A 23,654-nucleotide genomic window follows, 5' to 3' on the forward strand; every position below is an offset into this window, starting at 1 on the left:
ATAATATATGTACTATATCTTCAGTTTCAACCGTATTATATTACACTTTTTCTAGTAGTGTGGGCATGATGATAACAATGAATGAGCATGATCATAGTTTGAATGATCATGATATTGATTTGACATATCATGATGATAATTTGAATAAACACTATAATAATTTAGTGGTTTTATTAATAATTACATCTTTATGGGTTCTTTTTACTTCGGGGCTCAAAATATGTTTGGACCGGCTCCATATAGCATTCTTCTCTAAGATTCTTAGCATCCTTTATTCTGAATCCACTTCGTTGCAGATTTGAAAACATTTGTTTGCAATATCAACAACAGACCATTTTCCATGTTGCTTAAACCATTGATAACAAATCTCTTGGAATTCAATTTGATTAGGTATTTTTTTCCCTGTTAGCAACTCCGCAAATACCACTTCAAAACCCGTGAGATCGTTTTGTAGTTCCAAGGGCTCTGAGAATGTGATCTGTGGTTAGATAGATATATATCCAATTGTATCACCGCAAGGACTGACTGGGGGGAAGTTATGTATGGGAGACAGGATGAAGTACACCCAGGATAATAATCGCCAATGTCAAGATTATGAGGACACCGAATTTTTGCAGGATATGGACCATGTATTAACTTAGTTATATCATAACCTGAAAGCTTTGTCATAAAATCCTGCAAAATTATATTTCATGCGTACAGGTAAAATCAACAAGGGGCGTTAATATGTAATTAGAAATAATAGCTTAATGCTGAAATATGTTATTCATGAAAGGCAGGTGATGTTCAAGTGGTAAAAACTTGCTCAGGGTAACCTAAGTTCCATGCATGATAATGATATACATATATAATTAGATACAAGACACAAACAAGTTAATATATTACTATCTAGAATTTTTGTGTAGGGGATTCATTGTAAAGTGGAATCAATGAGTTATACTACATCATCAATTTCCAATGCAAATAGTGAAAGAGCTCAACTGTACCTCATCCAACAATATCATACGTCTGTCAAGCTGTGACCGATAAACTGTTCCACTCATAAAAGGACCAACACGATCTTGTTTCCTCACATATTTCACTTTTGCACATATTTTTTCTTTTTCGAATTCCATGGATTAATTGGTCATAAGTTGAAGTAAATATGACCAACTTCTCCACTAATTGGTCTATTTCTAAAGGTATCCTGTTACAAAAACTTGACAAAAGTATAACATAAGGCCGAGAAAAGAATAAAAAATCCCCCTTTGTATGTTGTAAAAGGGAAGTGCAGATCTTTCTGCAAAGTCTTGATTACTCCTTGCTCAGTATCACTTTTCATAGCAACACCTGCTTAGAGGACCCGCAGCACTGACCAAAGCGGCTAAGGGAACACCCAATCAAATAATCGGTAAAAAATGTATCCCTTGATAGAATCTCTTTCTTCTAGACGAAACTACCCTAAGTTCTATATTGAAGCAGATCAGCTGATAACGTGTATTTGTTTTAATTTGCATCCCTTGATCCAAACCAATCTAGAAAGTCGATCATGGATCATATCTTCCTTCTCTCCAACACAGTTACTCGATGTAGTCAAATAATATTGCGTGAATTATCAACTTTTCAAGCAAAAAGCTTGTTCTCATATTTGGGCAGTCCACTTAAGTAGTTTGCATTATGTATACAATACATATATTCATGCAAGAATATAGGCAAAGAAAATCGTTTTAACTACAAGTTTATTACGAGATATAGCTCTAAAGAGTTGCTATTGGGAATTCCTCACTATAACATAGTGGAATACAGTGCTCATACTCCTTCAAGATTCTTAGCATCTTCGATTCACCTCATTGCAGATTCCAAAACATGATTGGGCAATATCAACGAAGGAGGTTTTTCCATGTTGGATAAGTAAATCATCAATCTTTTGGAATTCAACATCATCAGATATTCGTTTCCCTATTAGCAACTCTGCAAATACCACTGTAAACCCTGAGAGATTGCTTTGCAGTTGAGAGAGCTCTGAAAAACATAATTTTGTCAGACATATGTGATTGCATCACCACAAGAAAAATACAACAGGGATTGACCCAGGGGTCACTACTAGAAACATGGGTTTTAGAGACGGAAGTATCCGTCGCTATTCCGTCGCTAAATGTTGTTTGCGATGGATCAGCGACAGACTCACTCCATAGGTAATTAATAGGTGGCTAATTTCTCAGCGAGGGTTTTAGCGACGGCGAGGTTTTTCCTTACGACAGATGTAGCGACAGAATATCCGTCGCTAAATGTCACTCAACACATTTACTCAGGGCATTAGCGACAAAATTTGATAAAGTCATTCCGTCGCTTTTCTGTCGCAAAATTTCAGTGATCGGTTTTTTTCCGTAGCAAATCCCTTGCAAAATTCATATATTGATTTCTTTTTTTTTTCGTCACTAATCTGTCGCAAACTTTAGACATGGTTTTTTTCCATAGCTAATCCCTTGCAAAATTTATACATTAATTTTTTTTGTTCCGTCGCTGATCCATCGCAAACTTTAGACATGATATTTTTTCCGTAGCTAATCCCTCGCAAAATTGATGCATTAAAATACTTTTTTTATTCTCACCAATCCGACGCGAACTTGTAATATCATTTTTTTATTATGATTCTAAAAGAAAAAAATACTACAATCATCAAATTTTATATTAAAAAACATCAAATAACAATGCAACCAAACATTACAATACCAAAACTATCAAAGTTTACCAAAGTATCATTCAAAAAACATCCAAAACCAAAACTATCCATATAACATCAAACTCCTAAAGGTTTAACTTCAAAATAACATTTTAGCACCAAGAAATCCAAAATATGCATCGGGAAATGAGTTTTCACAAAACATAATTTCAAAATAACATTTTAGATGCTCTCTTCATTTCATGTCCATCCAATCATCTTTGGTTCACATTCCTATAAAACATTATTCAAAACAATCAAAAGTATAAAATACAAAAGGTTAACAAGTCATTCAAAAACATCAAATACTAATGGTTAACATCATATTACCTTTAATTTTCAATTTCTCATCATATTTTGCAAGGTTGCATACATCTTCTCCATTGCTTCATATTTTGCATCAATTTGTTGTTGTTTGACATCTATTGCTGCAGCTTTCGCATCCATTTCCTCACGCATTTGTTGATGTTTAGCTTCCATTTCTGCAGCTTTAGCATCCATTTCCCCACGCATCTCGTTTCGTACACGTTCATAGACAACCTAAAGTACAATGCCATGATAGGAAACTTTGTAAGTACAATGCCATGATAGGAAAATTTGTAAGTACAATACCATGATAGGAAACTTTATAAGTACAATGCCATGATAGGAAACTTTGTAAGTACAATACCATGATAGAAAACTTTATAAGTACAATGCCATGATAGGAAACTTTGTAAATACAATACCATGATAGGAAATTTTTATAAAGTACCTCTTGGGATGTTATTGTACTAGATGTTCCTTCCAAAAAGCTCGCTGGATCAGACACAGATCCGAATCCATATATTCTTCCTTTCTTGACTCCTCCGGAAACATCACACCATGTTTCATTATCCAAGAGGGGGTGGCAACTAGTATCATCACCAAACTTAGCCACCATAGCACTTTCATAAGCCTCCTATTATAGCAAAAAAAATATGAAACAACAGAAACATGAAATAAGGAATAGAATGGTTCATTCCATTCCATTAAATTCATAATTAAGGAATGGAATGAACTACTTCATAAGCCTCCTCTTCATTAATACTCAAACATTTTATAAAGTTGATTACTACTTACAAAATACTTAATTACAACAAGGCAGAGGATAAAACATTTAGAGATAATAATTTGTTTCTTTTCTTTTGTAAGTTGATTACTACTCACGAAAGATTTGTTTTTTGTCAATTTTTTGCTTTAACAAAGTCATTAACCCGAGTAGTAGGAAGTTTTGTTTCCTAAAAAAGAATTGAAAATACCTTAACTTTAGCTGCCTTTGGTGTAATGTACTCTTGAGTAGACCGTTTAGTGTGCAACCTTGCATAAAGTTCAACTCCTGTAGGAGGGCGTTTAAGTGTTGCTTGCTACAAAATCCATTAGTAATACATTAAAAAACAAAACAAAAACTCAATAGTCTAAGTGGAAACTAAGGTGAGATGCAAACATCTTACCATTCTTTTCTTATGTTGATGAATAGATATAGAACCCCTGTATGTTTGGAAACAGAGCCATCTTCTAATTTATTTCTGTTATTTTTTCCTGATTGTGATAAACGTTTCCATTTGGATGTGGTCCACACTTCATTGATCATTTTTTCCCAATACTCCTTTTTAATCCAATTTGGGTGATATTCCTTTAGCAAATTTAAATCACCTTCTAGTGAGGCATTCACATTTGCAGCTTTGGCAAGTTTTAAAGATTCTTCACGTGCTCTTCGCATTATGTCAGGAAATCGTTTCTTCATACAGTCTTCCCATACCTTGCGAGCAAGAACATCAGTCGCTTCGGGCCAGACATACAAACCCTACATGTAGATCACGCATACAGTTATCTTTTCCATTTTACACCAAGTTTTACTTTGATAAATCATAAAAATAATAAGTACAAACCTTGAAGTGTTCCCACATTGCATCATGATGTTCTTTGTCAACCTTCTTCCATGAGGTCCATGGGCCGTCAAACATCGTCTTCAGTATACATGCGATGGCTCTGATCACTGAAATCTGATTCGTAAATCTTGCAAAAAATAAATAATTAAAAAATTAGCATTAGTATTATCATTAACAAGTAAATTCATTTTCATAAACAATTGTAAAATTAACATTAGTACTCCTTTTCAGAATCGAATTCAATGAACTTCCTTTTTGATGGGTTACTTGGAACTTGTTCCAAGATGTTTGATCCTCTAACTGAAGAAGAAGGTTGACTTTCTGCATTATTGTGTGATTCAGATGCATTTCTATCTCTAGCATCACGACCACCAATGTGACTACCACTACGACCACCACCACGGGCTCCTCGTGGCGCCATTAGTCAAAAAATAACCCTTAAAATCAAGAATTAATAAACTATTGGTTAGAACAAGTATGTATTATAATAGAAAATTTTAGAAGTAAGAGAAGGTAACATGCTATAATACACAAATAAATGAAAGTGCAATGTATATAAAAAAAAGAAAACGATCATTTTAGCTAAAAAGTTATTGATAAGGTCCGTTAGGCAATATATAGTTCCAAATACATTGTTTCATTCCACATTTTTAGTAATTACTCATCATCAGAATTATCATCACATATGTTGTCTTCATCTTCAATATCATCTTGGGATGAATCATCCAAGTTATCATCAACTTCTTCATCCTCTTCTCTCTCAATGTCATTGTCATTAACTTCTTCTATTTCTCCTTCAATTACATGAGAAAGGGGTCCTGCCACCTCATTTGCACCACTACTTGTAGAAGGTAAAATTGCTTCACTTTCTTGAAAGAATTGGTCCTCTTCATCCTCATCATCATCTTCTTCAATAACACATTGTCGTAGATCATATACACCCCTTGGTTTCGTCTTGACGACAGCCCACCAATCTTTCAAATCCTTCATTGCAGGATATGGTGCATAATACACTTGTTCTGCTTGTGACGCTAGGATAAACGGATCTTCATTTCTTAGCCTTGATTTGTATTTAATATCAACCAAATTATGCTTTCGATCCACACGTACCCCTTCAGTAGGGTTAAACCATATACACTTGAACAATACTACGATGCAACGCCCTATGCCTTGATATTCTACTTCTAAGACCTCATCCAACAACCCATAATAGTCACACTCAGTCTCATTGTAACAAGTCCCTCTTACACATACACCACTATTGTGTGTGACCCTTCCATCACCATATTTTTCAGTATGAAACTTGTAACCATTGACAAAGTATCCTTTATAGGACCTAACATGTCGTAATGGTCCTCGTGCAAGGCATTTCAGATGTTGACTGATATCATTTGATTGTTGAAAAACCTACATTGATAAATTCATTTGTTAACTAATTCACAGGGAAGACACTTTGGTAATACAAAATTTTCTCGTATCATACTCACATGATCTTTAAACCACTTAGCAAAGTGTTGATCCCTAAACCTTTCAAATGCTCCATCATCCATATCAGGTTGGCTTTGGATCACATAATTTTCAAACAACCTTAAAAAATAACAAACATTTTAGAGATTCACGATATCAAGGAAAAATAAATAACTTGACATACCTTAAAAAAGGTAGAACCTCAACACAATTGATCAAGATGTAATTATGAGCAATACGCATCTCATCATCTGTCAAAGGCCTCCGTTGGCCACTTTTTTCGAATAATCTTCGAGATGGAACTTTGAAAATGCTTAATCGAGAGTCGACCATGGTATAACTAGGAATGTCTGGGGCAAAATTACGCGACTCACGATTCAACCGGGTTTCAATTGTAGGCAAAAAGTATTGTGAGCAAAAAGTCGATATTTCTCCAATCATGTAAGCCTCAACAATTGACCCCTCAACCTTCGCATGGTTTTTTATCTTTCTTTTCATTGATCCCAACTTCCTAAAAAGATGTTGGAAAAGACTTATTAGAAATTCCATAGGTTTTATGGTAGAATATTTTGTATGGTGAAAAAAATTTACCTTTCATAAAGATACATCCACCTATATTGAATCGGACCACCAAGCATAGCTTCTCGAGCTAAGTGGATAACAAGATGCTCCATTGAATCAAAGAATCCAGGTGGAAATATTTTTTCCAACTTGCAAATGGTTTCAACAATAGTAGTTTGCAAGCGTTGTAAGTCATCTACGCGTAACACCCTTGAACATATTACACGAAAGAATGTACACAACTCTGTAATTGCATCCCATGTTGAATTTGGCACCATACCTCTTAGAGAAATAGGCAACAATCTTTGAAGAAATACATGGCACTCGTGACTCTTGAATTTGTAAAAGCTATTATCATCTACATTAACGCACCCCCCCCAAGTTTGAGGCGTATCCGTCCGGGAATTTAAGTTTAATCAACCATTGGCATATTTTAGCTACTTGTTCTTTGCTCAAAGAAAACGATGCTCTCTTTTTCATGTCCTTATTTCCCTTCTTCCATGTATGCCATTGCACTCGATTGCAATACATTTCTATATCTTTTCTTGCATTCATGTTGTCTTTGCTTTTCGGAGTGTCCATCACGGTGTTAAAAAGATTTTCAAACACATTTGTCTCAATGTGCATGGGATCAAGGTTATGTCGTATTAACAACTTCCGCCAATATGGTAGCTCCCAAAAGATGCTCCTCTTAACCCAATTATGAGTAATCCCGAAACCAGGCAATTTTGCATTCTTCGCTCTAAAAGGTTTGCCTTCATAAACAGTTGGAAAGTGTCGTACTTGCTCCCAAATCTGATCACCGGTTAATATTGGTGGGGGGCTAGATCTCTCAACCTTATTAGCCAAAAATCCTGTTTTGTCACCCCTATATGTGTGTTGTTCAGGTAAAAATTTTCGATGGCAGTCAAACCAACATGGTTTACTACCATGGTGTAACCGAAACGACCCCGACTCACCCATACAATACGGACATGCTAACTTGCCATGTGTGCTCCATCCCGATAACATTGCATAAGTCGGAAAGTCACTAACTGTCCAAAGAAGTATAGCTTTCATTGTGAAATTGCATTTAGTCGAAGCATCATAAGTGATAACACCGTCTGTATATAGCATCTTTAACTCGTCAATTAGCGGCCTGAGAAACACATCTATATTTTGACCTGGGTTCTTTTTTCCAGGAATAACTATGCTTAACTGAACATATGGTTCTTTTAAGCACATCCAAGGAGGCAAGTTATAAATTGAAAGGAAAACAGGCCAACATGAATACGGGGTTGTATTTGAGTTATTTGGACTGAACCCATCGGTGCATAGCCCAAGGCGAACATTACGTGGTTCACTTGAAAATTCTTGATGCGTTGAGTCGAAATGCTTCCAAGCCTCACCATCACTTGGATGGACCATCAAACCCGGTTCTGTTTGATGTTCATAGTGCCATGTCATTTGTTTTGCCGTCTTTTTTGTCAAATACAACCTTTGGAGTCTAGGAGCAATCGGCAAGTACCTCATAACCAGATATGGCAGTCTGCCACTCTTGTACCGATCATGATCACACACTCGACACTTAGTCAAATCATAATCTGCCCCATAGAATATCATGCAATGGTTTTTGCAAGCATGGATCTTTTTTTCTGGGAGTCTAACTATTTTCAAAAGCTTCTTCGTCTCATAGAAGTTCTCAACTAGTTTCTCACCTTTGGGTAGCATCCGCTTAATTATAGGAAGTATGTGATCATAGGCAGCCTCAGATATATTGTATTCTGACTTCCAATGCAACAACTCTGTTGCAGCTTGTAATTTTGAATAATTTTCACATCCATCCCACAAAGGTTCATCAGCGTCTTCCAACATATCATAGAACCCCTTGGCAGTTGGATTCAGGCGTTCCTCCATTACATCCATCAACATTTGTGTACACCCATTAACATCATCATCATCATCATCATCTTCCATCGGATCCTGGATCGGATTAGAAGATTCTTCCTCATGCTGAGATATCGTATTTCTTTCACCATGTGCCCACCAAGTTGTGTAATTAGGAGTGAAACCATTTTGTAACAAGTGAAGCTCTACATCACCTCTTGTTTTATAATACATGTTCTTGCATTTAAAACAAGGACATCTAATATAATCCCCATCAACGGTTGATTCATTCGAAAAAGCAACATCCAGAAATCCTTTGACGGATGCATGATATGTTGTGCTAAGATACCCATGATCTAACCTTTTGTACATCCAGTCTCTATCACTACGTGTTGACATAATGACTAGCTACAACCAAATATATAACTACTATTTAGAAATTAGATAATGCAATCATATCCACATTACTAAAAGCATCCTTGGAAACTACAATTATACAATATGAAATACTTATTTTTATTATAACTATGCAATCATATTCCAAAAACTATAGCGACTAAAAATGTAATTTTGGAAAATTAAAACTACAAGGACAAGAATTGTAATTCCTGCAAACTAAAAGCTTCAGGGACCAAAAAGATAATTCTGGAAAACTAGAACTATAGGGACCAAAAGTGTCTTGCTTATTTCCCTCTTTCATAGTGACCAAAATTGTAATTCCAGAAATTTAAAACTTCAGGGACCATAAATTTAACTTTTACAAATTAAAAACTACAGGGACTAAAAATGTAATTTTGTAAAAATAAACTACAAGGACCAGAAATGTAATTCCCGCAAACTAAAAACTTTAGGGACCAAAAAGATAATTCTGGAAAACTAGAACTATAGGAACCAAAAGTGTCTTTTGCTTTAAACTACAGGAACCTAAAGTGTAATTCCTAAAATTTTAAGCTACAGGGATGAAAAATATAATTCCAGAATATTAAAACTACAGGGACCTAAAGTGTCATTTGCATATCTTTTGTTATCTAACGTAATACTATACGATCTTTTCAAAAAAAATAATTTTTTATATATATTAATTTCTTGTACCTAATTTTAATTTCAACTAGTGGAGTGATCCATGCTTTGCATGGGTCAGAGGGTTTTAATTGGCTACTCATGAAGTTACAGGGAACAAAAGTGACAACTCCTGAAAATAATGGAGCAAAAGTTTTTAATTTATAAGGGGCTACAAATGTCAATAACAGAAATGCTGTGGCCAAACTCATAACCAAGAAAACTTAACTCTTCCTAAGTCATGCCACTTTTAATATGTACTAGGTTGTTTTTTTATTAGTCCACAAATCAATAAAGATATACAGTAAAAAGGAGAAGCAGATAACGGATAAAAAAAACAGGTTTTTATTATTATTAATTTTTTTTACCGCAGGCACTGTTGCTAAGGGTATTGGGATTTAATTATATGTTTAATCAAATATAAATCACAGTTCATTTTACTAAAGAATTTAGTTACAATGTGACTACCAACTTGATATAACATCTGATAAAAAAATAATCAACTGAAGAAAATGATGAGCTAGCAAAAATGCCTGCTTCACAAAAGAAGAAACTGAGGCAAAAACAGAGGAAGGCTGAAGCAAGGGCAAAAAAGGTATATTTTATTTTTATTCAACAAAAAGATGAAAACAACAAAGCCTTGTCCTCAAAGAATTACTCCTCAACTGTCACTTGGTGGTTCAATCATGGAAAATGCTAGCAATGGAAACACAAAAGTAAAGATAAACAATCGGGTGATTACTAAAACGGAGCTCAAAATGTTGAAGGTCAGTGTCCTTAAAAAAATGGTCAATTTGTAGGGATCAATTACAAAGATTGCACTGATTTTTGGTTAGGTCCTGATGGATCAGATCTAGAAGAGGGACAGAAACAAGTAAAAGGGAATATGTGGGAAAAGGTTTGTAGCTTTTATATAAATATTTAAGGTCTTTGTACTTTTTTTTTTTAATTCGGATGCTGACTAGGACAAATTGAGTTTCAGCCAGGAATCAAGATCAATTATTTTATCAGGCCAAGACTCTTTACAAAATCCCATTTTTGGAAAATGAGCGTGAAGAACTCAAGTCTTTGATACAAAGAAACTTGTATCTTTATATAAGTATTTTGCTCGAGGGGCTTATAAAATTTGAAGAAGAATATTCAATACAAATCAGGAACAAACTAGTTGATCAACCTTGTACTTCAGGTATGATGAGTGGAATTGATAAAAATAAAAAAAAAAAAAAAAAAACCAAAAAAAAAAAACAAAAAAAAAAACGTTCAAGAATTAAATATCTACTTCAAATTTTTTATAATCTGAAGCTTCTTTATTCAGCTGCAGGGGGTTCGATTGAAAACATATAGACCTTAAGTACAAAACTGAAAAATTTCTCGGATTGGCTTCTTGAAATTGTGAGTATTCAGGGGTAGTGAGTATTCCAGATAAAAATACATGTTAATCAATATCATATAAGTAAATATCTAAATTTTAAACATCCAACACCAATAGGTGAAGCTGCGAAGGACCCTTTAGCTATCAAAAGGTACATTGACTATTATAATTTGTTAATCAATATCTATCATAATTTGTGTGTCAAAATTGTATATTAAAAGGTATATTGACTATTGTTAATTTATTTTATTATATTGAAAAAAAAACAATTCCAAAAAGTTCACTATCCATACTTGTCGTCAATAATAATAGCAAAATAAACAACTTCGTTTTCATTTTCATAGAATTTGTGGGGTACACCCAAGAAAAAGAAATGGTTGACCCACAAAAATTGACCATGAACTTGAATCCACATGTTTTAGACTTATAATTTTAAAATAGAATAACAAGAAAGAAGGTCAACCAATAGTTTTATAATATATAACATCTTTCATTAAATTAAATTATATTTAAACAATCTTCAACACACTGCTACTACGCGAGTTCTACACCTCCTTTGAATACTCCTCATCCTTCTTATTTAACAACCACAATCATCTCCAATTTATACGCAAACCCACATCATATTTTCTCTGAATGTGTTCTTTTGTGCTGAAAGGTACGCTGAAAGGTCATTTATTTTACATGGAGATTCGAAATGCTCTTATTTTGCTTATAAAAGTCTCAATTGTTACTAGAAAAAGTGGGATCAACCTTGAGAAAAGGGTAAATGCTAGTCAACCTTGAGATTATTTAATACCCTACATCAAGAAAGAATGGGAAATCCCACAAAAAGATTGGTTATTTCAGATAAACCCAAAGAAGAAGATTACTTTTATGCCAATCCAGAAGAGTGTTCGCAAAAATCAGAATCAGATGATGAACCTGTGAGCATCCTATAACAAGTCTTTCGGGGGGTATTTTGGTAATTTTCTATGAAGTAGAAGAAGAAGATTATGATTCTGTGCCCTTGAGAGGATCTGTGAAAATGTGTGGATGCAAGGGCATAAGATGAAACATGGTTTGATGAGAGATAGATGCATGAAGATGAGAGTGTTGGCTTCAAAATCTGTATATGCTGTTGTTGCTCCAAGTACCACTGGCCTTAACATGGCTCCAAGTGAAGCAGCAACTGGCAGTAGAAGTCAACATCATGATTCAAGACCTCATAAGGGAATAGCACTTATCAGAGAAACCACATCAACTTCAAGACCTCAAAAGGGAATAGGACTTATCAGAGAGACCACCTCCTAAATATGAAAGAGAATTGGGGAAAACCTAAAGGTTTTGGCTACTGGTGTTCCTGAATCCTTAAATTCTCATAAATTGGATGACAAACTATGATGAATCAAGCCCTAAATCAAGTTCTAATTCTACCTTTCTAGGTTATTCATGTATATAATGCTGAGAGATAAGAGGGACATCGATTGAAAAAGAAAAAAATGAGAAATTAAACCCTAACAAAGTATATTGTGCAATTGAACTAAAACTAACCTAATAGGGATGAGATTTACCTGAATCCGAAAGCTAAGGAAGAATACTTTCAGCTTAAAAATGCGGAGGTTGCCGGAATCGGGTGAGTAGTGCCGTCATTGTCATCTGTTCAAACAGAGATTGTGAGATGGAAGTGGGTTAATAGATTGAAGGAACTTCTATGCCATCATCTGTTCAAAATTCATGTCGAGAGTCCAGAGGAAACGCGTACCAGAATTTTCAATGCATTTCGTGAAGATGGAACTGGGTTATGCCAATTTCAGCTAGAGATTGGCTATAGAAAAAAGAAAACGCGCGTACCCACAATATAGTTTCCGTCGATGTTCTCTCGCTAAATGCGTACCGGCTGGCGCAATTTTTTATCCGTCGTTGAACCCTAGCTAAGCCCCTTCATTTTTCGACTGATTAGCGAGGGATAGTGGTGCATCGATAAATACTTGCGAGATCCATAGCTGATCCCTCGATAAAGCCTCACTAATATTCCACATGTTAAATAAATAAAATTACTATCAAAAACATATCAAAAACATGGTAGATCCGTCGTAATTCCCTAGCTATAAGTCTAAATTTTGCTAGAGAACAAATCCGTAGCAAAATCCATAGCTGAAACTCAAGTTTCTAGTAGTGGGTGGTGGGTAAGTGAAGGAGACAGGTTGAAGTAACTTACCAACCCAAGGAGCATACACTAGATCTTCAGGAGGATTGATACTTCGAGGATAGCGACCACGTGCTAACTTAGTAACGTCATAACCTGAAAGTTTTGCTGTAAAACCCTGCAAATTTATATTCCATGAATTCAGATCAAACTAGAGAAGGGTGTTTAAATTTACATGGAAAACTAGTTTAGTTGTGAAATATGCTAGTCATCAAGGCCCAAGGGCATGTAATAGTTTGCTCAAGATAACCTAGAACTCCCAAGTTCAAATGGGTATTACCCACCTGGGTAGGATTTCTTTGGTGTTATAGGAAATTACTGAGAAGTACATAAATCTTAGCAAATCACCACCTTAAATTCACTGATGAGCTGATAGAATTCTAAAAGGTGTTAAGAGGAATTACAAGAGGTTTGTAATCAAGCATCGATTGCATTAGCTAAAAGACACAAATTAGACAATACTTTTATTATATGGTATGCTGGAGAAAACATCTAGACAAGAAGATTAGAGGAGAATTTTGTTGTGCAAAAAACATACTTTATTAATCACAATCACAACACCGTACCCGTGGAAACCACGGTTATAAAATTAATTAAATTTTCATAATAAAAATTTATAATTATTAACCAATTATTTTAAATAAATCATGTTAAACAAATTATTAATTAGGAGATATATCAAAATTTTAAAGTTATTATAAATTCAAATTTAACATATAATTAGAAAATGTAAATTTAAAATTTGAAATGAGTTGCTTAATATATCTACATGACACATGACATAATAATAATGAATAGTTGTATTAGAGTGACACTTGGCAAATGGAGATTAAAACTATTTATTTATTAGAATAGGGATATTTCTAGAGTATTTACTATATTTCCTGGTCAAAATATTCCTCCTAAATTAGAAGATTGTAATTCCCTAATTTATAGCGATTTCCCTGTATATGTACGCATTCGGTTGTGGAATAAAATCAAGACATAATTCAATCACGTTCATGGTATCAGAGCGATGGATCCAAATCGATATCATAAAGGCACAATTCAGCTTGGTCTTCATATCTCTCCCTCCAAATCGAGTCAACTTATCGCCTACTCTGATGCCGATTGGGGGGGTTGCCCGGATTCCCGATGATCTACTTTGGGTTATTGTGTATTTCTTGGGGAAAATTTGATATCTTGGTCGTAGAAACGACAACATACTATATCACGATCAAGTGCTAAAGCAGAATATTGTGGGGTCGCGAATGCTGTTGCTGAAACGAGTTGGCTACGCAACTTACTTCTGGAGTTATTTGTCCAAACTCGCAAAGCAACCATTGTTTATTGTGACAACATATATGCAGTCTATTTGTCTGAAAATCCAGTGCAACACCAACGTAGAAAGCATGTGGAACTTGATATCCATTTTATAAGAGAAAAAGTTCGCATTGGTGACATTAGAGTTCTTCACATCCTAACAGATTTTCAGTATGTAGACATCTTCATGAAAGGGCTACCGCGTCAACTATTCACTTGGTTTTGATCCAGTGCCTCCAATCTCCTCCCGCTCAGACTCAGACTCAGACTCAGACTTAGACTCAGGGGTGTATTAGATGTATATTAGTTGTACATTTCTAGAGTATTTACTATATTTCCTGGTCAAAATATTCCTCCTAAATTAGAAGATTGTAATTCCCTAATTTATAGCGATCTCCCTATATATGTATGCATTCGGTTGTGGAATGAAATCAAGACAGAATTCAACCACGTTCAATATAGACAAAAATATATACCAAGGTAATCAATCAACCCCTAGAATATTAACTATATTAACTACCATATTACCAACTTGAGTTACCTAACTTTTAACCACCTTAACTACCATCCATTAATTAATAAATCCTAAGTCTAGTTTAACAATTCAACACCCCCCCCCCTAGGTAGACTTATACAACATCAAACATAACCCTAAATTCTTAAAAATTTATATCTTCAAATATTCTTTCATGCACCAAATCTTATGTTGCTATGGAAGAACACCATCCATAGTCACAAACATATTTTTTGTTTGCTGTGTTGCTACTGGTACCCCTTTTTTTTACCGCATGGTAGATGCAAACATCAAAAACCATACACTAACGTTCATCAATCTTAAGCATCATCTTTTACAGGAACATAGCCACATGAAAAACATCCAATGAAACATCATAAGTATGCAATTTTTCTAAGGATTAGTTACATGAGATCATCATGAAACCAGAGCCATCTATTCTTTTGACATTCAACACATATAATCCCATCTTCATCTTCTTCATTTTTGAAGTTTCACATAACCTCTCTTTTAAAAAAAGTTTCGCATAACCACAGTCACAAACTTGTGGTTACCACGCCTTACGTGGATATCATCAAACTTTCCACCATGAAACCTCCTTGACATCAAGCATGGTTTTTCTTTTAGCTTTAAAAAATATCATCCATCTCTTTCTACTCCATGGTCATCTCTTAAATTATTTCTCCATTTTTCCTCATTTTTCATAATTGAACCAAAGCCAAAAACTCCTTTTTTTGGCTCTGAACCTCTTTCTTGAGATTAGTCTCAAACTTCATCATCTATAGGAACTTTTTCTGTACTAAAGAAGATGATAACATGGCTGTTTTCACAAAGAACTAACAACCTTTCCTTAATCCTACAAAAATTATATAATGCACACACATATAGGCAACCATCTCAATCATCACCACTCACGATCCCTCATGGATGGCAGTTGGTAATAACTAATCCTAATTGATATAAATACCATTAACAAACCAAAATATAACATATAACTACTACATAAAAAACATACACTAAAAGATTAGATCACTCTTTCCACACTCCCCTGTTTGCCCATCATTTGATGTACTTTCCGAATAAATTTCGTTATTGAGATTGTAATCATTTGTCTTATGATACAAATCCATCCCATACTAGGCCCATATCACACAAAAAGCAAAGTGTAGAACTCACTTCCAAAAAGCGAGCTAGTAGGAGGAGGGGACACCTAGATTTATAAGCCACCAATAAAACTTTCACTTGGACGATGTGGGATCATAATAACACCTCACACTTTGAAGAATCGATGTCCTTGTTGGTTACTACTAGCACCCGCTTTTTGGTCCAAGCCACCACGCCATAAACCACCACTCCAAGTCATTGTTGGTCATGCTACGTTGGTCACGGTTGATAGCCCTCTTTTCGGCTCTAAGCCATCACTTTGTAGGCCACCACTCCAAGTGTTGGAACCTTCAAAGATGAGTATGGCTCTGAAAGAAACCAATACAAATTCATCTCATACTAAGCCTGTATCACGCCAAAAGCCCAAGTGTAGAACTTAATCCTAAAAGCCAACTTGTAGGAGGAGGGACACCTAGACTTATAAGCGGCCTATAAAACTTTCATTTGGATGATGTATGATCATTAACATCTTCTTGTTACAAACACTAACCATGTTGTCATATTTCTACATTTCAAAAGGTTTCTTCCAACTTTCAATTGTTAATCACAATCTCATCTATTGATTCTGATTTTTCATTAAAAGCTCTATTTCCTTTGTATTCCAATCTAGAACCCAAAGCTTTGATGCCACTATGTTGGAGAAAACATTAAATACAAGAAGATTATAGCAAAATTTCTTTGCTCACACGCACACACACACACACACACACACACACACATATATATATATATATATATATATATATATATATATATATATATATATATATATATATATATATATATATACATCTGACACCTTAATCCCAACCATTACAACCCTTAAAGTCAATGGCGGAACTAATCAGTTGGTAGGGGTAAATTTTGATATTTTAGATATATGTATTATATATTACAAAGTGTTCATAGCGAAATCAATTATACTCGTATGGAGGGATAAATTTATATTCATTTAACATTTTCATAGCCCACTAAATAGTATAAATAGCCCACTGATTAATTAATAAATTTCATTTAATCATTTAAAATCCATTTTTATTACTTTAGTTTAATTTAGATGTTAAAATTGAAAACCTAAAATTAGCTAATTCTTCGTTCACTTGTTACATTGGTGATATTAGGTTTAAATCTTTAATTGTAAATTTTAAATCTTTGATTGTGTTTGTACTGAGATTTGCTAATTTGAAGGGCATTAAAGACCTTTCTCATTTGATGGTGGAAATCGGGAAGCATCGTTTTTTTTTTCTTTTGTTTATAGGTTATTAAAGTTGACTTCGGTTTTGCCCGTCGCAACCAAAATTGTTGAAAGATGTTTTTTTCCGCAATGAAGTTCTTGAAGACCGACTTGCATAATAAAATTGGTGATGATTTTTTGAACGATGTTTTTTTTGTAGTGTAGAAAAAAAAAGACTTATGGATTTTTAGATTGAATGAGCAATAGAGCGTTTTTGGAAAATGGGTAAATGAAGAGGTCAACTTTAAAATGTTAGACTTTTGTGCTAGTTAGTTATATCTCACAAAAAAAATTAACCTACTTTACTATCTTTTATCGGGATTTTTTTTGTGCCACCCCTTATAAATGTTTCTGGTTCCCCACTACTTAGAGTTGGTGGTTATTTTCTTGATTAACTAATATTAACTGCATATAACATAACGACATTAACTGCCATTCATTTATTAATAAATCCTAAGTCTAGTCTAATAAATGAACATGGGATTCACATGAAAACATACTAAAATAAAATTTCCAATGCCTATAGTGAAAATAGCTCATATATACCTCATCCAGTAATATCATGTGTCTGTCAAGCCGAGACTCAAAGACATTAAATTGATATTGTGTCTTGTGCAAGAAAACAAGCCCTCTGGCAATTCCTACTGCTATTTTCACCTTTATAACCAACGGAAGTCGTGATACAACACCTACATCCCATCAAATATAAGATAAATTTGTAGTATTTTGAAAATATTATTTATTCATGGAGTTATTTATGTTGCTTACCACTATTCAGGAGATCATTAAAGTTTCCGTTAGGCATGAATTCATACACAAGGAACAATTGTTTGCCTAGTTGGTCTTCGAAGCAATATCCTATTAGCTTTTCAAGGTTCGGGTGCTTAAATTCTTTCAAATGCAACTGCATTCAAAAGTGATCACATGTCACAACGTTGTTGTTCCATGAAAGAGATACATGCAACTGTACCACATAATTTGTATTTGAACAGAAGTTAATTTGTGTTTTCGTACCAATAACATATAAAAAGAGAGGGTAAAATACAAGATACTTTACCCAGCATGCAGTTTTGTAGAAGTCAATTCTCTTAACAGCAATCGCCAATCCGCTATTATCTTCTGTGGGGGAATATGTTGTTTTATCGATCCAACCTTTGTAAACCTTCAGATACCTCTTGTCATCTCCCAAGTTCTCAGTAGCACGTCTCAAGTCATAATACGTGAAACATTTAAGATATGTAACCAACGATTCCCAAGGCTGACGAAGCATTTCACCCTGATTGTTGCTATCCTTGTTAGTTGAAGAGCCCTGATTCATGTTTACATGGCTCTTTGATGAACTTGTGCCACTTTGTTCTTGGGTAATGGATGAAAAAGGTCAAAAGCTAACATAGTTAGTAACAACTACCTACAACTACATGATCGAAAGTAAAAGATTTGTTATTATATCTATACATGGAAGATATCTGTTGCATTCTTAAATGACAAGGCAGCATTGTTGCATTTAGATACAGGGACGAGAGAAAGAAATTCATAACATTATCAACTTCTGCAAATGGACTAATGTAAAACGCTATGGAGGAGCACAAAAGTTAAAATTATGTGTGGGTATTCTGGCATGTAATACTTTTACTTTTAAGACTGTTAAATGGTCACAACTATGAAGTGTGAAGACATAACTATAAAGTATGAAGACATGTATATACATATTGAACACTAATGAAATGTTTCTGTATATATACCAGAGTTCTGCTTAGTTGCTGAAAGAAGATATTTATGGATCTTCCAAGTAAATCCAGTTATGCTTGATGGTTCAACTGAATTTTCATGTCGCTGTTGTAGTTCAAGTAAAGCCTGAAGTGAGACCACAACCTCAGCGATGGTTGGACGTTCCTTTAGATCACTAAGCAAACAACGGTATGCAATTTGTGCAAACCGTTTTAAACATTTGGGAAAAATTGTTCCCTTGATATTAGGATAAACCATTTGATCTAATTTGCGTTCTTTCACACACTTTTGAGCCCATCTTACCAAACTACATTCCTCCTCACCATTGCGTTCATCGACTGCAAGCCTCCCTGATAGCAATTCAAACAATACAACCCCAAATGCATACACATCTGTTTTTCTTGTCAGCTTTCTGGTATAGAAATATTCTGGATTCAGATAACCGAATGTGCCTTTAACACTGGCCTCAACATATGACATTGATTGGTTGGTTGGGCCTATTTTCGACATCCCAAAATCTGAAATCATAGCTGCCCATTTCTCATCCAAAAGAATGTTTGAACTCTTCACATCACGATGAATGACTCCGTGTTGGGTGCCAACACCAGTGTGAAGGTAGTCCAATCCACGGCCGGCACCTATCGCTATCTTTAGTCTTTGCACCCAATTTAAAGGACTCTGAGCTTTGTGTAGATGATGGTAGAGGGTTCCATTAGGCATATATGCATAAACTAAAATCATCTCCTTGTTATCATCACAAAAACCAATAAGAGACACCAAGTGACAGTGACGCAGCTTAGAAAGCATCTCAATTTCGGCCTTAAACTCAGGCGCCCCCTGCACAGATTTAGAATCTAACCTTTTGATGGCTACTACATGAATAGTTTCTTCAATATAAATCTGACCTTTGTAAACGTTACCAAATCCTTCATGTCCAATGATCAGTTTATCATCAAAGTCTTTGGTTGCGGATTGAATCTCTGCAAGAGAAAAGTGGCGACATAGTTGTACTGAAGTTAATAACAACAACCTGTCACTGTGGGCAGTTTCAGAGGACATAATCTTGGCTCGTTATGAAGGTCTTTAGTAAAATTGTAGTGAAGAATGTAACAGGATATTGGATCAGATATAAAGAACTAGTTGTCAACAAAGAGCGGAAATTTCTTTCAACAGGTAGCAGGGGCGATGACACTTTCAAGGAATAGCATCATCATGTGAAAGAATGGCCAAAGCAATGAAAAGTCCAGGGAGTGAAACACAACAGAAGTACAGGAGTCTGGGAGAAAGAGTTGGGTGTTGTCCCTGTTTAATCAATTCAATAATTTTAATAATTTCTCTAGTCGAAGATTGATTTCGCTTCTTCACCTAGAGTATAATTGACCGATATGTCCTGAACGAACATTCCACTATCACCTATTCACATTACGTTTTCCTCAAACCACTTTGTTATCTCCACCGGAATCATCCCTAATGACAAGAATGCTGTCCATAAAAGATCCTTATCAAAATCCTAAACCATGTACCCGATTAATCCATGATTTCACCAACTACAAACCCTGATAACCTTAGCTTCACAAAATTAAAATTAAAACCTCATTAATACTCTTCGGCTAATTTCATAAATCAGGATGTTCACAAAGTTTTTAACACAAGCATAGTAATTATAAATTTTATTTACCAAATAATGGCAGTTTAACATTTAATTACCAAAACATAGTGATGCTGTTATCTCCCGAGTTTTGTACTAGGCAATGGTGTTTTCAAAAACTATTTACCAATTCCCTGTGTTTCTAAATTTAATTACTAAAAGATAGTTAATTATCATTTTTATATCGCCCAAATTCCCAATATACCATTCTTCTCGTTTCACACCTGCAACCAAGCGCGCCATCTCCTCCATATCCCGTTCTTCCTCTGGCGATGGGAAATCAAATACTTTCCTTACTCTACATCTTCGCATTTCTCGTTCTTCCTCCAAATAAAACAAAATAGATCTAGTTTTTGGGAGGTTTTCAATGAAAACCAACAGCAAAAAGCGTAGATCCTTTCGTTTGAAAAAGAAATGTAAGATAATAAGGATAAAATAGCCTTAGAAATTCTGAGAATTGTGATTTCACTATCAAATCAAAATATTGGATGGTACTCCCTAATCTTTGATTGGATAAGACTTAAAAGAGAAAAAACAGAGAATGAGTATATGAATTTTCGTAAGTACCAGAAAAAACTGACCAAAATCGGTTAAATACCTTCTTTGTCTAAAAACTGTCAAAACTGTCATAAAACAGTTTGGCAACAATCAACAAACTGTCATAAATCCGGGTTTTCTATAAGAATTAATACCAAGTCAAAAACGGGTCAAATATTCTAAATTTGGATTTCTGATGCATTTTCAATACAACATTATAACCCAAATAAAAAAAATTTCGCGCTGGCCTGGCAGCTCGATCCCAGCCAGGGGCTCTGCCCCTTGGACCCCGCTTCCAGGGGCGCTGCCCCCGGACCCCCGTTCGTTCAGGGGCTTCGCCCCTAAATGACAATCTACTTTTAATCTTGAATAAACTTAAACAAGTGTGCACTCCACACCTTCCTACTTGTTTAATATTTATCAAGATCACTTTTGGTCAACAAAAGTAATCCCATTACACTTAAATCAAATTAGTGAAACAAATCACCAACAAACCTCCCCCATTTAAGTGTAATCTTGATTAATTTAAAACAAAAAACATAACAACAAACTGATGCATAAATGAAATATAGTGACGATTGAATTTCACATTAGTATATTATTCATTCCAAATATTCGAATATCAGGGTGTCACTAAGGATTGAACCCTTTCTATTCTAAGTGAATACATGAAGATAATATACACAACAATTTACATTCTCTAAGTTCTAGCTTGACACTATATTTTACTAGCTTGTGTCCCATCCTTCAATAAGCATATCAAAGTCAAGTCCCAACTTCTTGAAGCAGCTAAGCTTCATGCTTATATAGGTAGTTCTTTTGTTCTTGCACCTGCAAATGCAATTTTTCAAAGAACTGTTAAGAAATAAAATTTCAACCTCCTTAACTTGGAGTACTGAACACATACCTTGGGACGATACCAGTCTTCAAATATCAAGCTTTCCACATTGAATTCAACATCTAATATTGCATTAGATGGGAATTGGGTATCTTAATATAAAAGATTTAAGTGGATTTCAAACCCATCCCTACAGCCGCCTTGTGCACAAGATCTCTTGCTAACCCTTTGGTTAGATGATCGGCTAAATTCAACTGAGTTCTTACAAACTCCACAGATATCACACCAGTCATGATGAGCTCACAAATCATGCTATGTCTAACACCTAAATGTCTAGACTTTCCATTATACACTTAACTATAAGCCTTAGCCAAGGTTGCAGCACTATCACATCTGATAGAAATGGTAGATATCGGTTTGGGCCATAATGGAATTTCATAAATCAAATTCCTTAGCCACTCAGCTTCTTTACCAGCAGCAGACAATGCAACAAACTCAGACTCCATGGTTGAGTTAGTAATACAAGTTTGTTTCTTAGATGCCCAAGAAATGGCACCTCCTCCAAGAAGGAACACCCAACCACTTGTAGAGGAGTGATCCTCTAAGTTGTTAATCCAGCTGGCATCTGAATAACCTTCCAAAACAGAAGAATATCCACTATAAGTTAAACCATAATTCATGGTCCCTTTCAAGTACTTGAACACTCTCCTCACAGCTTGCCAATGATGTGAACTGGGATTACTAGTATATCTACTAAGCCTTCCCACAATATATGTTATATCAGGCCTAGTACTAATCATGGCATACATTAGACAACCAATAGCCCTTGAGTATTCAAGTTGAGACACTGGAGATCCTTTATTAGGTAGAAGCTTAAGACTAGGATCTATAGGAATGCTAACAGGAGAACAATTCTCAAAGTTAAACTTTTTCAATATCTTCTCAATATAATGTGATTGAGAAATTGAAATCCCATTGTTTCCTTTTCTAATTCTTATACCAAGAATTACCTCATCCTCCCCCATGTCTTTCATATCAAAACTAGATGATAAGAATTTCTTGGTTTTATCAACTTCTTCTAAATCAGTACCAAAAATCAACATATCATTTACATATAAACAAATCATGACTCCTTTACCAGAAGTATCAAATTTGCTATATACACACTTGTCAGCTTGGTTTAATGCAAAACCATTAGACAAGACAACATCATCAAACTTTTGATGCCATTGTTTTGGTGCTTGTTTCAAACCATATAATGATTTCTTCAACTTGCACACTTTGTGTTCATTTCCAGGCATCACAAACCCTTCAGGTTGTTTCATGTATATTTCCTCATCCAAGTCACCATTCAAGAATGCAGTTTTCACATCCATTTGGTGAATCACAGGATTATGTATAGCTGCAAGAGCTAATAATAATCTAATAGTAGAAATTCTGGCAACAGGAGCATAAGTATCAAAGAAATCAATGCCTTCCTTTTGTCTAAAGCCTTGGATAACTAATCTGGCTTTATACTTATCAATTGTGTCGTCCACCTTCATTTTTCTTTTGAGGATCCATTT

General features: G+C 34.8%; 4 protein-coding genes across 7 annotated transcripts; all 4 read right to left on the reverse strand.

Annotated features, from left to right (window-relative positions):
* Positions 1 to 2,647: 2,647 nt before the first annotated feature.
* LOC111879154 (uncharacterized) lies at positions 2,648 to 12,848 on the reverse strand. Of its 4 annotated transcripts, none has more exons than XM_052765961.1 (9): positions 12,681 to 12,846; positions 12,490 to 12,574; positions 4,833 to 5,048; positions 4,612 to 4,738; positions 4,174 to 4,526; positions 3,982 to 4,086; positions 3,456 to 3,641; positions 3,032 to 3,267; positions 2,648 to 2,935 (listed from the first exon to the last, which is right to left on the reverse strand). In XM_052765961.1, exons 3-7 carry the CDS (start codon positions 5,030 to 5,032, stop codon positions 3,467 to 3,469), a joined length of 960 nt encoding a protein of 319 aa, XP_052621921.1. In that variant the 5' UTR covers positions 5,033 to 5,048; positions 12,490 to 12,574; positions 12,681 to 12,846; the 3' UTR covers positions 2,648 to 2,935; positions 3,032 to 3,267; positions 3,456 to 3,466. The 4 variants fall into 4 exon arrangements, with proteins under 4 accessions (XP_052621921.1, XP_052621920.1, XP_052621918.1 ...); XM_052765960.1 differs by having other exon boundaries at positions 3,032 to 3,241; positions 12,681 to 12,842; XM_052765958.1 differs by lacking the exons at positions 2,648 to 2,935; positions 3,032 to 3,267; positions 3,456 to 3,641; ... (2 more) ...; positions 4,612 to 4,738; positions 4,833 to 5,048 and adding an exon at positions 7,003 to 8,909 and having other exon boundaries at positions 12,681 to 12,848.
* LOC128127480 (uncharacterized) lies at positions 5,254 to 6,917 on the reverse strand. Its single transcript, XM_052765962.1, has 4 exons — positions 6,670 to 6,917; positions 6,263 to 6,589; positions 6,099 to 6,198; positions 5,254 to 6,018 (listed from the first exon to the last, which is right to left on the reverse strand). The coding sequence occupies exons 1-4, from the start codon at positions 6,915 to 6,917 to the stop codon at positions 5,269 to 5,271; spliced, it is 1,425 nt and encodes a 474-aa protein (XP_052621922.1). The 3' UTR covers positions 5,254 to 5,268.
* A 193-nt stretch (positions 12,849 to 13,041) lies between the features above and the next one.
* Positions 13,042 to 18,656, reverse strand: LOC111882245 (probable serine/threonine-protein kinase PBL1). Its single transcript, XM_023878602.1, has 4 exons — positions 18,396 to 18,656; positions 18,107 to 18,242; positions 17,885 to 18,027; positions 13,042 to 13,242 (listed from the first exon to the last, which is right to left on the reverse strand). The coding sequence occupies exons 1-4, from the start codon at positions 18,654 to 18,656 to the stop codon at positions 13,042 to 13,044; spliced, it is 741 nt and encodes a 246-aa protein (XP_023734370.1).
* A 398-nt stretch (positions 18,657 to 19,054) lies between these two features.
* Positions 19,055 to 20,125, reverse strand: LOC111882244 (receptor-like protein kinase FERONIA). The gene has a single exon (XM_023878600.1). The coding sequence runs from the start codon at positions 20,123 to 20,125 to the stop codon at positions 19,055 to 19,057; it is 1,071 nt and encodes a 356-aa protein (XP_023734368.1).
* Positions 20,126 to 23,654: the final 3,529 nt, after the last annotated feature.

This window comes from Lactuca sativa, chromosome 7 (genome assembly GCF_002870075.4).
Source record: "Lactuca sativa cultivar Salinas chromosome 7, Lsat_Salinas_v11, whole genome shotgun sequence".
Taxonomy (NCBI): Eukaryota; Viridiplantae; Streptophyta; class Magnoliopsida; order Asterales; family Asteraceae; genus Lactuca; species Lactuca sativa.

Bases quoted from the DNA above. Each gene is read 5' to 3' on its own strand.
- LOC128127480 (XM_052765962.1), bottom strand. From the start codon at position 6,917: ATGGTGCCAAATTCAACATGGGATGCAATTACAGAGTTGTGTACATTC. The intron at 6,199-6,262 runs GTATGTCAAGTT...TTATTTTTTAAG, and splicing joins GAGGTTCTACCTTTTTTAAG to GTTGTTTGAAAATTATGTGA. The intron at 6,019-6,098 runs GTGAGTATGATA...TTATCAATGTAG, and splicing joins CTAAGTGGTTTAAAGATCAT to GTTTTTCAACAATCAAATGA.
- LOC111882244 (XM_023878600.1), bottom strand. From the start codon at position 20,125: ATGTCCTCTGAAACTGCCCACAGTGACAGGTTGTTGTTATTAACTTCA.
- LOC111882245 (XM_023878602.1), bottom strand. From the start codon at position 18,656: ATGAATCAGGGCTCTTCAACTAACAAGGATAGCAACAATCAGGGTGAA. The intron at 18,243-18,395 runs GTAAAGTATCTT...TTTTGAATGCAG, and splicing joins TCTACAAAACTGCATGCTGG to TTGCATTTGAAAGAATTTAA. The intron at 18,028-18,106 runs GTAAGCAACATA...GATGGGATGTAG, and splicing joins TAATGATCTCCTGAATAGTG to GTGTTGTATCACGACTTCCG.
- LOC111879154 (XM_052765958.1), bottom strand. From the start codon at position 8,904: ATGTCAACACGTAGTGATAGAGACTGGATGTACAAAAGGTTAGATCAT.